The 17,039-nt window shown below is 40.0% G+C and overlaps 1 protein-coding gene across 6 annotated transcripts in view; it reads right to left on the reverse strand.

The window, feature by feature from the left end:
• FRY (FRY microtubule binding protein) overlaps nucleotides 1-17,039 on the reverse strand; it is a 392,912-nt gene that overhangs the window by 215,995 nt on the left and 159,878 nt on the right. For all 6 annotated transcript variants that reach the window (XM_050937091.1, XM_050937094.1, XM_050937090.1 and 3 more), the window contains one exon: nucleotides 9,006-9,059. In XM_050937091.1, coding sequence (XP_050793048.1) covers nucleotides 9,006-9,059 — 54 coding nt within the window. The remainder of the gene's footprint in view (nucleotides 1-9,005; nucleotides 9,060-17,039) is intronic.

Here is a 17,039-nt window from a genome sequence, read left to right on the forward strand (position 1 = left end):
TATAGCATTATACATGTACATGACACTTTAAAGGACCTGTAAAAAGACAAGGTCCCTTCCTCAAAGAGTTTACACATCATCTATCTGAATACAATACACAGAAAGAGGCCAAATATGAAAAAGGGCAGACACACCATTAATGAGCATGTCACCATAAGAAAGCTTTGTGGAAGAGGTGTCTTTTTATGAGGGATCTGGAAGATAAGGAAATTTTGGGTGCATGGGAAGTGAGACAGTTACAAATACAAGATCATGAGATAGATTAGTGGTACTGCTGATGTCTTGCTTTTCTTTTTTCTCTCTCTTTTTTTGTTGTTGTATTTTTAGTGAAAAGCTAGTTTAAAAAACAAGTTCATATTTGCACTATATACTTTTACATAAACTTCTGCACTGTTTAGGTTGGCATCAGGTCATAATGCCACATAAATGAGCACCCAAAGCCACTCTGCCAACTGAATCAAAAAGTATCAGTTGCAGAGCTCTTTATTTATGATTTCCTGCAGAACCAAACTAAACCCTAAAAGGCAAAATACTTTTCCAAATGAAATTTCTTTCTCCTATTTACTACTAACTCTGATTCAACAGATTTATATTATTTACTTCAAGTTTGCACAAAAGGTTCGCCACTGGGAGTTACTTAAAGTTCATGACAAGCAATGGGAAAGCCGCAAAAAGTTCCATTCCAAACAAATTAAAAAATTTTGGTATCTGTCCAAAGCTTAACGGAGTTATCTAGACCTATTGGTTCTGCAGCATCGGGCTGGAAATCTCATGAGAACTCTCACAGATTTCAGCATAAGAACGACCATACTGGGTCAAACCAATGGTCCAACTCATCCAGTATCTTGTCTTCTGAAGTGGCTAATGCCAGATGCTTCAGAGGGAATGAACAGAACAGGGTAGTTTTGAATGATCCATACCCCTGTCATCCAGTCCCAGCTTCTGGCAGTTGGAAGTTTAGGAACACCCAGAGCATGAAGTTGCATCCCTGGCCATCTTGGCTAGTAGCTATTGATGGACCTATCTTCTGTGAACTTATTTACTTTTTTTAACCCAGTTTACTTTTGGCCTTCACAACATCCCATGGGTTCCACATATTGACTATGCATTGTGTAAAGAAGTACTTCTTTTTGTTTATGCTTGCTGCTTATTCATTTCACAGGATGATCCCAAGTTCTTGTGTTATGTGAAGGGGGTGAAGCACTTCCGCTCCTGGTCCCAGCCAAAATATGGAAGCCCAGAGGAATGCAAACATGAAAAAAGTCAACTACATTAACAAAAAACTCCTAAAACGGTTGAGTCAATTTTATTTCAAGTTTTGGTGAAGGTTCAGGAGCAGGGCTGAGCTTATTTGAAGCAGTTGGCTCAACTCTGCTCTAGTCTAGACTTCAGCAAATTTCTTGAGGAATTTATGTTTCGTTTTTAAAAGTGATTGAGAGCTCTCTCCCATTACATATGTATGTTTAATATTACCCAGTGTTATAGCAATAAGGCTGTATACGAAGACCAGGGGAGCCAGAAGCAAAAAGAGTCTTCCTCTGGCTGTAGAGGGAGAAGGGCCTGGCTGCTGGGAACTAGACAAGGTACCTAGCGTGGAGCAGGGCTGGGGAAAGGCAGCGGAGCTGGGGAGCTCCTGCCTGGAAAGCCCTAGGCTGCGGCCTAGTATTAGGCCAAGAGGTACTGGGGTTGCAGGGTGCAACCCAGGGGTAGGCCAAGGCAGCAGGTCCAAACCCCTTTACTGATGATGAGTGGCTGATACTGCAGCCTGCCCCATGGTGTGGGGCTAGACAATGACTGGCAGTAGCCAATACTGAAGCAAAGTGGGGATAGAAGATGGGGGGTTCCCAGGGAGGGGAAACCCTAAGGAAAAAGGGTTGCTGCCAGGGGGCAGAAAGCCATGTAAAAGGGCACCGGGTCCAGGGAGTGACACGGGGGCCAGCCAGGACAGGTGGATTACTGGCCTGCAGAGGGCACTCTGAGCTGGAATTTGAGCTAATTCCCGAAGTGACCAGCAGGAGGCGCCGCAGGGGTGAGGCCGCCCGGTTACAGAACCATTGAGGAGCTATGCCTGAAAATGGAGAATGCCTAGGTTGGGATGAAGCATCAACTGGCATCCTGGAAGAAGAGATGAGGGATGACTGGAAACTTGATTGCTGGACAGAGGGACAGGTGAAACAGGTAAGGACACCAGCCAGTCTTGGCCTCGTTGGGATGATTAGAATAACCCTGGCTTTGTCCCATCTGATTTTGTCCATTACTCTCAATATCAGAGGCACTGGGGGAAATGCATAGAACAGTCCTTTCATTCCAGATAGAAGGAAGGCATCCCCCAGAGAATGGCAGTCTAGATCCCCTTTTCAACGAACAGACAACACTTTCTGTTCATGGAGGTGGCAAAGAGTTCCACTTCTTGAAATCCGCAAGTTTGAAACATGCTGTTGAATATCCTAGAGTCCACCTCCCATTTGTAGTCCCGGAAGAAGTGTCTGGTGAAAGCATCAACCATGATGTTTTGAATGCCAGGGAGGTACATTGCTGAAATGTTTATGCAATGGTTTATGCACTAGTTCAGTGGTCCCCAATGCGGTGGTTGTGAGTGCTATAGCACCCACCAGGGCATCTATGTGCGCCTGCATACTGGCTGGCGGACAAGCATCCACCGAAAAGCAGTGTCACCAAGAGGCATCGCCGCCGAAATGCTCACCAAGAGGCACCGCTACTGAAACGCTGATTTTCGGCGGCATTTCGGCAGCAAAGCCTCTTGATGACGCAACTTCAGCGGCATTTTGGCGGCGATGCTCTTGACGTTGCCACTTCTTGGAGGCATTTCGGCGGATGCTTGTCCGCTGGCCATGGTCCTTGGTGGCTCGTCGTCTGGTGCTCGACACCCAGAAAAGGTTGGGGACCACTGCACTAGTTCCACAACTTCATTGCTTTGGCCAACTAGGAAAAACCTTTTAGCCAAAGTATGCACAAGGTAGTCATGCTAAAGCTTAGTCTCAGACTGAGACAGTTGAGAAGTAACTGAGGGTAGTTCACCCAGGCAGCGCTAGATAGCCTCAGTGCAGGGTACAAAGATGTGAAGGGAATGGACACTGCTAATGAAAATCTCTGATTAAAAGCATGTGGGGAGCATGCACACTTGAAGTGGAGCACCCATAGGGACACTACTCAAAGGTTATTTATTAATAGTTAATTATGAAAGCTAACACCAATGTGTGGATATTTCATTCTGAAAGGATAATACACTTTTTAGAAAATTGTGCGTTTCACGCTAACTGTCGTGCCCATAAGGAAAAATACATAATTGACACTGAAATATCTCAAGATCATAAAATTCAGCTTTATGTAGCTGAATTAGGTGTAACTGCACATTCCCCATAGTGTGCGTCAGTGCTATTCTTCAAATCTCAACTATAATGGTTTTACTCACCATAAAAAGTCAAAGTAATTCTTTGTAAATACCCACATGCCATACTTTCACTGGTAAATTTAGAGTGAGTGTCTTTAGTATGGATAAAAGGTCAATATAGCTTTTTTAATCTTTCTGTCACTGCTCTTTTAAGGCAGGAAGGAAGGGTGGAATTTGCAAAGTCCTGGTTCTCAGAGAACAGGAAGGGAGGAAAGTCTAGCCAGCATGTTGCTTACTCAACTCCTTCATTTATGGGAAGCAAATCCAGAGGTGAGATGAATTCTAGGTCTGTGCTGTTGCTGAAAGGGAGTGTACAGATGTACAAATATGTCCTTGTTGCATGATCGTGTTATTCCATCATAAATGAACGACATACTGTACAGTTTAAGGATCTAAGGGCTACACAGGCACAGAGCTGTTTAAACCTTGTGTTCATAGAGCATTAAATGTTCTTTATGTAAATGCTTCCTTAATATTTATTTTGGCATAATTTGAAAAAATAAATTTAATGAAACTTTGCTCTAGACAGTTCGCTACAACTTACACAGTTTTTCATAAAAGTCTTATTATACTAACCAACTGAAAATGAAAGAAAATGTATTGATAGTATATTAATGACTGAATTAATCTGCATTTTTATATTTCAAATATTATTTTACCATAAAAGTGATAAATTTAACAGCAGTTATATTCACTACTAGCTCAATTTCCAATTATATCATTAATATTTTGGAACTTAGCTTCTATTTTTTTCATTTTGCTTATAACATGTTTTCATACATATGAATTTTACTGTCATTTTAATAATACAGAGTTGGAACTATTGTTTTGTCTTGCATACTGTAGGACAAATTCTGCTCTCAATCATACTGGTATAAATGCAAAATAACTCAAAAGCCAGTGGAGTCATTTTGCATTGACACCAGTATGACTGAGAGCAGAATTTAGTCATAAGTTATCTTCTTAGATACATTTCAGATACGCATAGTTATATAAGAATGCTTTTCCTTTGTTAAAGGTTTCTTGCACTTCACTCATATTAGAGTAGGGAAAATAGGCCAAAATAAAGGTCTATAATGGAAACGTAACTATAAGCAAAACAGGTCTTAGTAAAGTAAGATCTAGGATGAAACCCTGATTCATTGGAGTCAATGGCAAAACCCCCATTGACTTCAGTGGAACCATGATTTCAACCGTAATATTTAAAAACTAGAAGAGAAACTAAAAAAATATTCCTTCTTCAAATTCTATAGACTGTAGTAGAAGATGATGCGCTGCATTGTGCTCTTATCCGAGGAAGTTACATGCTATAAGCAGGGCCGCCCAGAAGGGGGAGGGGGAGCAAGAGGGGCAATTTGCCCCAGGCCCTGGGCCCCGCAGGGGCCCCAACGAGAGTTTTTCATTCGCTCCGGGGGCCCTGGAAAATTCTCACGGGGCCCAGGCCCCCGGAGCTGCTTCCGCTCCAGGTTTTTGGTGGTAATTCAGCAGCAGGGAGTCCTTCTGCTGGGACCCGCCGCCGAAGTGCCCCAAAGACGCACGGTGGGGGGTCCTTCCGCCCCAGGACCCGCTGCCGAAGAGCTGGCCCTTGGCGGTAATTCGGCGGCGGGAGCCCCCCGCCGCGGGTCTTCAGGGCACTTCAGCAGCGGTCCCGGAACGGAAGAACCCCCTGCCGCCGAATTACTGCTGAAGCGGGGACCCCCTGCCGCCGAGGACCCCAGGCCCCCTGAATCCTCTGGGTGGCCCTGGCTGTAAGTGCCTTTAAGACACATAAATCACCTTCTTTCTGCAAAGGCCACACTTTCAAAAAAAGCTAATTCCCTCATGAAAAAAGGACCAAGATTCAATATGAAGAGCAAACAGTGGCTTTCTGATAGTGTAGATTTCTTTTATTAGCATCTTAGTTCTAAGCAGTATTCTCTCATGTGCACTTAAAAGTCTCCGGAAATATGTACATAAAGGGAAATTCTTAAAGCTGGTAAGGATAAAATTAGACCTGTTAGTTATGGTTTGTGGTCTCAGTTCAAAAACCAGCTCAGCATCCGTGAGTTTATTGATGGGTGATTTTACCTACTTTACCTTCATTCTGGAGAGCTGATAGCTACTTTGGCACCAAGATAAATTTTAAACAAAATAACATTTATTTTTAGTGTACTGTAAATTAATTTTTGAACCTATGACCCTTGAATTTGTCTCCTGAAGTGGTTCTTTCCACATTGTTTTATACCCAAATCTGTGATTAAGGGCCCACACCAGCTCCTGAGGTCCTATAAACATAATCTCCTCATCCTTTCTCTACTGTGCACCCTTCCAGTAGTGAACAGGACTGCTGTGCAAGACTGAAGAAGCAAAAGGGAAAAAATGAAAACAAAGAGGGTCAATTCTGGTAACGCAGCTGTTCAGGAAGATGAATGCAATCATAATACTGATGTGATTACTCATGTACTATCTCTTGCAGACATACTGTGGAATGGGAATACTAATTTTGCTGGTGATTATCACCACATTATCCACCACCTCAAAGTTGTCATAAACAATGGACAGCTGTTGAGTCTAATTAGCATATTGTTTAGCCTCTTATTTATATTAGTTTCTATTTTCTATTTTGATGGTTTCCTTCACTTACATTTATTACAAGTGTAAAACATAAAAGAAACAGGTTTCTGCTTTTTAGATCTGCACAGCGATTCCTCTGACATATTAGGGTTATCATATCTCGGGTTCCCCAAAAGAGGACACTGCTGGAGGGGAATGGGGGAACTGGGAGACAATAGTTGGGGTGCTGGAGGGGGGTGTGTGTACTTAGAGGGTTACCTGGGGAGTACTGGAGGGGGTACCTGCAGCCTTACACTCAAGGTGGAGGCAATGTCACTCCCTGTCAAGGTGGCAGGGCAGCAAGTGCAGGTCCAGGATGCATCACCAGCCCATCTGCCAGCACCTCCCTGCGTGACTTTCCCCCTCCCCAGGGCTGGGAGCCAGGACCTGGGAGGGCAGGATCCAGCAGCTGCAAAGGAGGGACCAATCAGCTGTGGCTGCAGGGGAGGGACAGTTTGCAGTTTTATAGCCCCATGAACCCAAGTCAGCTGACATGGCCAGCCACAGTTGCTTACTTGCAGTGTAGACATAGAAGTACATACTCAAGTGGCAGCCCATGCTGCTCTAATTTTACTGCTATTCTTATTTGAATTGGCTAGATAAAAGCCATCTTGGGGTATGTCTAATCATGCTGCAGTCACACCTCTGACGGCAATGTAGACATACTTAAAGACTTTTAGACTTTGGCCAAAATTGGGCAGATTTTCATGAAGGTGGTAAGAGAGAGATACCTGAGACTAAGCCAGAGTCCAAAGCACAGAGACACTAGTATTTCTATGCAAAAGAGTTTTAAGAATGTTTTAACATGGGCAAAACAATGTGTTTCTCCCTAATCTCATTCTTAGAAATGGCTATACCATTTTGGCTGAAACTTTCCCAAACAATTCTGCCTGAGGCAGACAGCTGGCCTGGAAAATTTCAGCCTGGACAGTTCTAAGGTTTTCAAAGTTTTTTAAGCAACTGAAAACAGGGTCTTGTAACAGGAAGTGTCAAGCATGCTTAACTACAGACTTTGCTACCAGCTCTGTCTATAATATATATAGGGACAGATATGTAGTTAGAATTGTATACAGCTGCTATGTATTTCAAAGCTTGTTTATGTCTTTATCTTTCTCCCCCCTTCACCAGTTTCAGATTCAACACCTGTTACAACTTGGAAATGCATGGCTGGTTTACTCTAGTAAGCACCGTACGTCCTCATTAATCAACCTTGACTTAACAGGTGCTGTTCAAACTTTTATCTGTCACTGTAGCAACAGCTAGGAGATGCATAAGAATTTTAATTTATCCTAATAAAGGAACACAATTTGCTTAACCCTAAAGCCTGCAGATAATACTTAGGCACATGCGAAACCTGCTGATGACACTACCTAATGAAGTCAATAGAAGTATTCAGAGTGCCTAAAGTTAAGCATGTGCTCAAGTTTTTGCTGGATTTGGCCCTAAGAGTTTATGTATTGGTGCCTTCATTATTTAATTACTTATAACTTTTTCTTCTGTTTGTGAGAGTCTCTTCTCTCATAGCAAGGGTTACAAAAAAGAAAATAGTCATAAAAATAGGAAATTGAGAATGTAGAACCAAAAAAATTGGTATTGGGATTCAAAAGCACCTATAGGCTTTTAAGTAATTTTACCTCATTTTGTTAGGAAAGCGATTTAGGCTTTTAAATTAGGCCCATAATTAAAATTTTGTGAAAATCATGCTTTAATAACATTTAAGACCTATAGAATTGTCTCCACAACGAACACAAAACAGTTGCATTAAAAAAAACAGATATATCTCTGCAATGTTTACAATCAAACACTGCTGCACTAAAGTCATTACAGAGAAACTGATTATAAACAAAAATGAAATTGAATTAATTGATTTTCATTTTGCAAACTGAGAAAATAAAAAATAACAAAGAGCATAGACATAGACAAGTTGCATTTTTTAAATTCTTTCATTTTGCATAATCCAAAGTATAATCAGTAACATAATTAAAGAAATGTGTTTGTTTATAAGTTACTTTTAAGTTAACCAGATCAATTTAAAAGGAGATTCACTAAATGTATCCTAAGAATTAATTTTGTGGGTTCTGGTATCCTGCGTATACATAAACTTGATCTTTTATTACTACATATTTTTTCTGATCTTTACCTCAGCAATGATGATTTATTTAGGACAGCAGAATTTATTTTCTTATTAAGCAGTACACAACAAAAAAGCGAAATCTAATACATGAAATTATTTATTTTTTAACCAATTCACCCCACTTGGCCTATTTTTCCTCAAATGATCTATTTTGTGTTAATCTATTAGAGGAAGTAAATAATTTTATTTCTGTTAATTATCTTCCTTCCTACTAATAACATTTCTCTAGTGGGTATTTATTTTTGCAATGATAGGCCCCGGCCAATCCTGAAAAGACTCGCGTACATGTTTAACTTTAATGTCTGTGAGATCACTCACAATGCATAAAGTTAAGCATGCACATAAATTATGCATGATCACAGCCCTACTGATTAAAAAAACTGATTAAAATGACTGCAATGACTAGTATTCCGAAATCCAAATCTTTTAGAAGTGTTCTGATTTACTAACAGCATAAAATATGAATTTGGGGCTACAGCCCCAAAATAACTCTTTCATCTTATTTCTAACATTGAACCAGATGTCCATCTGTTTGGAATGTTCCCAGAAGATATGATGTTCGTCTCACGAAACACATCAGAAAAAATCCACAGGAAATAATACATAGATATTGAATGTGCGGAAAAAAAATTAGAAACTTGTAGTGACAAATAATATTAAGTTTGGAAGAAATGGAAATTGCTCCTAATTCCTAAGGCAGATGATTAGACAGAGCACTTTCAGTTCTACAGCCTCAAGTAGAATGAGAGACTTTAATTGCCTGCCTGGCAAACCATTGTACACTAGGCTAGCCTACAAATGCCCAGATTTTGTCATGGTAAGCAAAAGCAACAAGAAAGAAATGTTCTTGAGTTAGATATCACTTACTTGATCAAACTGGGTATCTTCTCCTCGTTGCAGAGATTTGGTCAGAGGCTTTTCCTAAAATTAAATATTAAAAAATATATATTATTTAAGAGACACCTTTTGAGATGTTCTAGCAACACTACTATTCCATTTCTATTACCATTCTATCCAGATAGCTTCTCCCTTCCCACCTACTGTAGCGAGGAAAAGCTGTTTACTTCATGCACACACAAAAGACGACATATCCATGCACATTTATTAACATTGGAATAGCTCCTTTCAGTATTTTTTTCTTTTAAAGAAAAATGACTAAAATGTATTATGATTGAATAAGATTGTGCTTCAATTACTCAACAGTCAACTATACAAGAGATCTGAAATGAATTCCAGTGTTTCCTCCTATACGTATTGTAGGTACTGTCTTTAACTATAGGATACCTTTTTTGCCAAGGAAAGTAGTTTGCAATACAAAAATGACTGCCCTGGAACTTAAGTGGAGCGCAATTGTCTGGCCTGCTGTGGGGAGGAGTAAACCTCTTTAAGAACAGAGGCACTGATGCTGCTGCAGATGCAGAGCAGGTCAGTGTGGGAACGCTGACTCGTCCACCAGGTGACCAAAAGAGAGCAGAAATAATACAGATGTAAGCCAGGTGAGAGAAGCCTCTCTTTCACTCAGACTAAGCAGAGCAGCATGCACCCTCCCACACATGAAAGTGGCAAAATACCAGGTTTGCTCAGGCTCTTCTGTGGGCACTGCACTAGCAGCTGTTTTCTTGAGGGAGGGGCTGGGAAGGAATGTTTCCCTCCCGGAAGGAGGACAGGAAACACTGGATGTGGTTTTACTTAGACTGAAACTTTATTATCAACTGTCTGGGAGCACCTGGCAGATACAAACGTACAGTGCAAGTAGCTCCATTTCAATATCTACCTGGGGGGTTTCGATCATCCTGGTCCCCAGCCAACCTGCTGCTGGGACCTTACCATCCCCCACCCTCAAATTAGGGTTAAGGTGGGCTGGGGGCGGATTGGCTCCGTGCCATGCCAGTCATAGGAGGCCCCATTTCTGCTCCTTTAACAGATACCTACTTTAAATCCTTTTCGCAACCATTTATCTGATCACTGTATCCATTCCCTATGGAATACCTGCACTGGGTATCTTCCCTATGTTTACATAATGAGTTGCAACATCATAGCCTAGCTCTCATTCCATGCTCACCCCCACGAACCTGTTGTGGGGAAGGTGAAACAAAAACCCCACTATGGCTTGGCGACTCTGTACACAACGTCAGCCTGGTCCACAACCCAAGGATCACGCAAAACTGAACTAATGAACGGACAGGAACGCTATACTACATAATTTACAAGAGATTTTTAAATGTGGTATTTTTCCAGAAAAAATACATTTTTCTTTTTAAGAACAATGAACTTTTTCTCCTATAACTTTATGACCCAGCACTCAATGGCCATTTACTGACCAATAACACAGGTATGAGGTCTACAGGAGAGGAAAAAACAAGCAAGAGTGAGTAAAGTGAAGTGACAACATTATTGATTTGAATGGATAAGAAAAATTTTCACTGGACCAGCGTATAAGGTTATACTGGAATTCTTTCGGTGCCACCAAACTCCTTGGTGTTTTGTTTTTTTTGTAAGTTCTGAATTTTTCTTGTGGGCTTTGCAAACACTATGGGCCTCTATTACAAATGTGTAATCTTATCAGAGAGATAAAATGGTTTGTGTTTAATGCACTGGAGTTGGGACCCAACGGACCTGGGTTAAATTACTGGCTCTTTTACAGACTCCCTCTATGATCTTAGGTAAATCACTTCATATATCTGTGCTTCAGTTCCATATCTGTAAAACAGAGATGATACTGTTTCCCTTGTCTCAGACAAAATGCATTTAAGATTGTGGGACACTCAGATACTATCCCAGAGAGCGCTCCCAGACAGACAAAGAGACACGATAGGCTATTTGAAGACTACGTTTATGGGAAAAAAGTGGGAATCAGAAAAACATTTTAGATTTAGTTAGTGGAGTCACTCTGAATGAAATTCACTGGCACATTAGTTAATAAATGGACTCACTTTTTTGCTTATGAGAATAGAGTGTTTTGGTGAATTTTTAAAATGTTAATTTTTTTTACATTTGATTACTATATTTTATATTGTATTTCTGCAGAGAGATTGAGTGTTATGTGTAAAACCTTTTTCTTTTCTTTTTTTAATTATCATGGTCAAAAATAATTGCCTAGAGAACTTTGCATCCAGTAAGAAATTACAGCAGAAAAATGTCAAGTACAGGAGTGAGAATCTAGGTTTAACTTAAAAAATAAATAAATAATAATAAATCATTTAAAATCTCATATCATTTAAGTACATGTCTAACTTCTGTTTCCTTATGGAATATATAAAATGTATCTATTACTTCAAATCCTTTATGCATAATAATCTAACCCCCAATTGCCCACTTCATTTCAAGTGTCCACTTCCAACATGTGTTACCCCTTCTGCTTAACAATCTGTCCCAACTTGTATTTAGTTCAGAGCCTCTGCTTCCTTCTCCAGACCTGAGAAAGAGCTCTGTGTAACTTAAAAGCTTGTACCTTCCACCAACAGCAGTTGGTCCAATAAAAACAGTACCTCACCCATCTCATCCTGAGACCAATGTGGCTACAACAGCACTGCAAGTATCTATTACTATTGTTATTTATGCAGCAGCCGAAACATAACCAGCACTGTATAAAATGTGAATGTGCTGAACAGAAGTGCAGATAAAAGACCCCACAAGGCATGGAGGCAGAAGCTTCTGTATTGTAGTATAGGATTTTCCCACCTAAGTCTGTGGAAAAACTACAGGACAGGCTGAAAAATATGTGATCCCTGCAACTGTGCATTGAATTTTAAGTTCTCCTGGTGAACAGTCCATGTCTCTGTGCCTGAATCATTTGTCAGCAGCCTTCTTCTCCCACTCTCCCAAAACCAAGTATGTCCCTCTTTTCCATGATCAGGAGATCTAGGTATTATCACACACTTCAGAAAAGAATTTCTGTATAACTTTGTGCAAGCTGCTTAACCTGTCTGTGTGACAGTTTGTTAATAAAATAGACATAATGCATGTGAGACATAATTCATTAATGTTTCTAAAACACTTTGAGATGCTAGGATGGAAGGAGTTATCTAAGTGAAAAGGATTTTCATTTATGAATGCTATTTTGGGGAGAATATTATTTCGTATAATTTGTCGACTGATTTGATAATTAATTATGCTGATATGGTCTAATTGCTACCTGGAAACGAGGCTTTCTAAAGAGTCAACAAAGTATCCCCTGACTGCCTAGAAAGGAGAGAAATGAACAAGTTGTTTCTACTGAGTGTTTAGTCACTGCTTTGCCCAGTACAATGCTCAATATTTCCCATTAGGCAGCGGCTACTTCAATCTATAAAGTGACCTTTCCAAGTATACTGGTGGCACAATAACCTTTATTAAGAGTTTTGTGGCAGCTTATTGGCATTTGTACCAGATGTGTTCATTATGCCTCTTAGTGATAATACAAACAGTAGCTGGAAGAAAAGGGTGCCAAAAATCACAGTACTAACCCCATTCATTTGTGCAAGGGCTCAGCCTTTCCCCACTCAACTGCATCTCATATTTGGGTAACACGTGTATTGTCAGTTGAGGCACACTGAAAAGGGAGGCAGCAGACATTCCAAACCAAGTATTTAATTTTTTTTCAAAATATAAAGGGTTTCCTCAAGATTCTAGTGAAGAGCTAGGAACAATCCAACAAATGATCTTACTATGTGGGGAAATTTAGAAATGAAAAAAATGTACAGAATTTTGATATTCAAATCCCAGCTCTGCCACAGATCTCAGAGTGTCCGTGGGCAAGTCACTTCATCACTCTGTGCCTCATTTCCTCATCTGTAAAGTGGTCATAATTAATAGTAATGATAATACTAATGACAATCCCTTTCTCCCATCAATTGTCTGTCTTAACTATTTAGACTGTGAGGGCACCCAAATACCCTTAAAAATCTTGGCCTAAGTTCTTAGGACCAGAGACTGTTTCTAACTACATATATGTAGAGTGCCTAGAACAATGGGTCCCTAATCTTAGTTATGGTATCTCAGCACTGTTTTTATACAAATAGATACTAACCAGCACAATAATAGTTGGATTAAATGATAAAGATGGGAATGAGCAACACAGAATGGATCACTTGATGATTACCTGTTCTGTTCATTCCCTCTGGGGCACCTGGCAATTGGCCACTATTGGAAGACAGGATACTGGGCTAGAATGGACCTTTGGTCTGACCCAGAATGGCCGTTCTTATGTTTTTATGTTAGAGGATTTCAAAATTGGGAGCGTGTGGGAGCCAAAATGAAAGAAAGCTGAGGACAATACCCTTTAGGGTTTTGAGGGAAACTCTGATCCTGTAGTTGGAAAACCTATTTAAACCAAGAGGTCATGTGTTGAATTTCACTTTGGGTGGTAATTTCCTTCAGACAGAATACTCAACAGTAATCAATTCCAAAAAGCAGAAGTATTTTTTTTTAATTGAAGGATCTAATAACCCACTATAAGATGAACCAGACTAACAGTTCAATAGCTTGACATCTTGGACAATATTAGTTGCCTAAAGCACTTAGCAATCTGTCTTAGTTCAAATGCTCCCTATCATCAAATTGCTCTTAAACCATCTATCTCACTGACTGGCTTGCTTGCACCACAGCACGAGAACAAATCCTTGTTTTGCAGCTGACAATCAATTGCTTTTTGAGCAAGTTAACCTTACCTCAATGCAACAGTGTGTACTTATACCTCTACCACTGGCCTTTGCCTCTACAGCTAATCAAAAATGATTATTACAAAATCTATGCTTTTCAAAAAATAAAAATGTAAACACTAACAGAATCTGTTTGCTTTCCAACCATAAACTAGAGGAGGAAAGATCCACTGTCTCAGAACTGTATGCAATAATATTCTAATAAAAGTTTGAACCACCAATGTTTGCTTACTTAATATGTCTCTGAAGCAAATAATAACCCTTTAACATCAGAAAAGGACATAGCATAAATATTTTAAGACGTATTGTAAATCTCAGACTTAATTGTACAAAAATTTCAAGAAAATATAATGATTAAGTAAACAGTGTGTCCTGAATATGAGGCAGCAGCACAATGTTTGGAGAAACTAATTATAATTCAGGTCTTGCAAGTTCTGTGTTAGTGGCTCCACGCTGCAATAAAGCTTCACCCACCCTTTGGAAATAATACCGTATCATTCCACATGAAGGCCATGTTTACACTTACTGGGTATCGATGCTGCTGCAATGTATGTAGCGGGGGTTGACAACCACAGAGCACTCTCTGGTCGACTCCAGTACTCCACCGGAACGAAAAGAGTAAGGTATGTTGATGAGGGAGCATCTCCCATTGATGCATTGAGTCAACCTAGGCTATGTCGACTGCAGCTAAGTTACTCAGATAGCTGGAGTAACGCTAACTTAGGCTGACTTACCCTGGCAGTGTAGACAAGGCCTCACATCCTCACTGCAGTAACGCTAATTTAGAATGCAGTGTTTTATATCACTTCTATAGAATACCTGTGAGGGGGTGTCTGCCCCACACTAATCCTGAAGGGGTTAATGGAGGCCACAGGAGCTAATTAACCCATTAGGCTGAAGGCTGAGAGGAAAGCCATAATTAGGGGAAGCTCACCTGTGTGGGAACAGGTGGGACTTCTATAAATCCAGGGAGCTGATAGCAGAAAGGGGCTGCAGGGAGACAATCTGCAGTCACTCTCTAGGAGAAGAGAGGTGTGACAGGGGACTAGAGAGACAAGTAGCCCACACAGTAGGGAGTAGAGAGGCCAGAAACCCCAGACAGGGGAGAATGCAGGAGTGAGAAGCAGACGAGGGAGTAAGAAGCAAGGCTGGAGACTGAACAGGATTTATCTGCATGTGGTAGAGTCCCTGGGCTGGAATCCAGACTAGAGAGCTGGCCTGGGTTCCCCTATCTGCCACTGGGGAAGTGATACTGGCAGGGCAGTGAACTGGAAGACTGTTGGGGTCACTGTGGGAGTGACAGAGACTGTGAAGGACTATATTCCGGAAGTGGGGGATGCTGAGTGACCTGGCTGGAGTGACCTTCTGAAGCTCCTGTTATCTAGGACGGCCTTCCTGTGTTAGCACATCTCAGTCACTCTATATCTTTTAAACTCTCTTCTCAAAACAACTTTTCCTCCCTTGCCTATTATCTCAGTTCCTCTCATCCTCTATTACTGTTGACTATGTAGTTCTCCCTTATTATATGGCTCTGTTACTACAGATTTAACTCTAAAGTTATTTATTAATTATATGAAGTATTTCAGATTCAGTTTGTATGAAAGCTATTATATACAGTAAAGATGTATTGCTTCTATTGAAGATTAAAAAATACAATTAAATGAAGCCGTTGATGAGCAGTAGATTTTATAGCAGTTTATCTGCCCTATGGATGAATTTAATAAAAAAAATAATAATAATTCAGCCTCAGGGAACCTTTTTTTTGTCCACCCTCTTCAGAAATGACAGAGATGCTCTTTTATATGAAATGTCCATTCCATCTGAGCTTCTATAGCTTTATTATACAGAAAGGTCTTCCAATTCCTGTATGAATAGGTAGGTTGAATAAGGAGCCAAGAATTACAGCCACAGAAAATATGAATAAAGAAGGGTTTGATTCATCTGAAATAACCCTCAGCATTCTGGATTGTGGAAACCGTCAGATAATTTCAGAAAAATGGAGTCCTTAACAAAAATATTCCCATTTTTAATTATTAACATTCTTATTTCTTACCTGAAGTGCTGCTCTCAGTTGCATATGTTGCATTTGTTTCACATGTGAAACACCCATTGACATTAATATACATCAGAGATAAGCAGTGGAGATCAGAAAGAATTTTTTCCTTAATTTTTAAGGTTTTTTTTAAACATCATAAACCTCTTCCTCCTTTCCAGGTCAACACGCAAATATAACTGGGAAAATTTAGAGAGGCACATGTTTTTCCAAACACCTGTCACAAAGTTCAGAGTTCAGGGACACATGAAAAATAAACAATGGGATGTAGCAGTGCATATTAGAATTCATTGTGTCAATATATTACAATGATATATTGTTCCACTTAAAATGCCAGCCACTTCCATTATGCACACAACTAACACATAACTGCAGCTTTGTACTGTTACTAACATAGATAAAACCTATTTTCTTATAAAAGCTTTCTAAACACAAGAATATTCTGATACAAAATGGAAACAGGCTACATATTCTCTCTTGGGGATTCTCTGAATATGGAGGAGTCACCAAAAAGAAATGGGAGTAGAAGGGACCATTAAAAAAATGATGGAGCTCTGTATTTCACTTTAATTTAAAATGTAATATGCACAGGCCACTTTCAATTACTAAAGCTGTTTTTATCTAAAACACGTTAAAAGAAGCATCATATTTTTAATACAGAAAAACATGCTTTCTTCAACAATACCAATGAATGTCCAAATCCCATGAGGTGCTCAGCATGCTCATCTCCCATTCACTTCAATGGGAATTGAAAGTGGTCAGCTTTTTGTGGAAGATAATCAGAGTCAGCACCACACAGAATTGTGCCATTTCTATTGGCAGTGCCAATTAAATTTTTAGGCCTGTCATTACTTATTACTTTTACAAAGATCAGAAATCCTATCGCCGTCAGGTTGGTGCACAGCTGGTTTGTAAACTGTAACCTGTATTTCGAAGAGTGACTGAAAACATGATGATTTCAAGAACCTTCCGAAGGCTGTGTGTGCTAGTCTTACTCTAGCCAGATAAGAAGTCTCACAAAATGGCAGATCCAAAAGGTAGTCTTGAAAGGAGTAAGTAGCCTTACAGGTCTGCTGTAATGAAAATAATTTTGAACTTCTTTCAGGAGGCACTCCAGTCTCCTATTTGCTTTCTTACATTTTGTGAATTGTCTTTACTTCTTACATGAGGAAGTCTGTTTGGAATATTAAAGTTCCAGTCCTTACAGTG

This window comes from Gopherus flavomarginatus, chromosome 1, assembly GCF_025201925.1.
Source record: "Gopherus flavomarginatus isolate rGopFla2 chromosome 1, rGopFla2.mat.asm, whole genome shotgun sequence".
NCBI lineage: Eukaryota > Metazoa > Chordata > Testudines > Testudinidae > Gopherus > Gopherus flavomarginatus.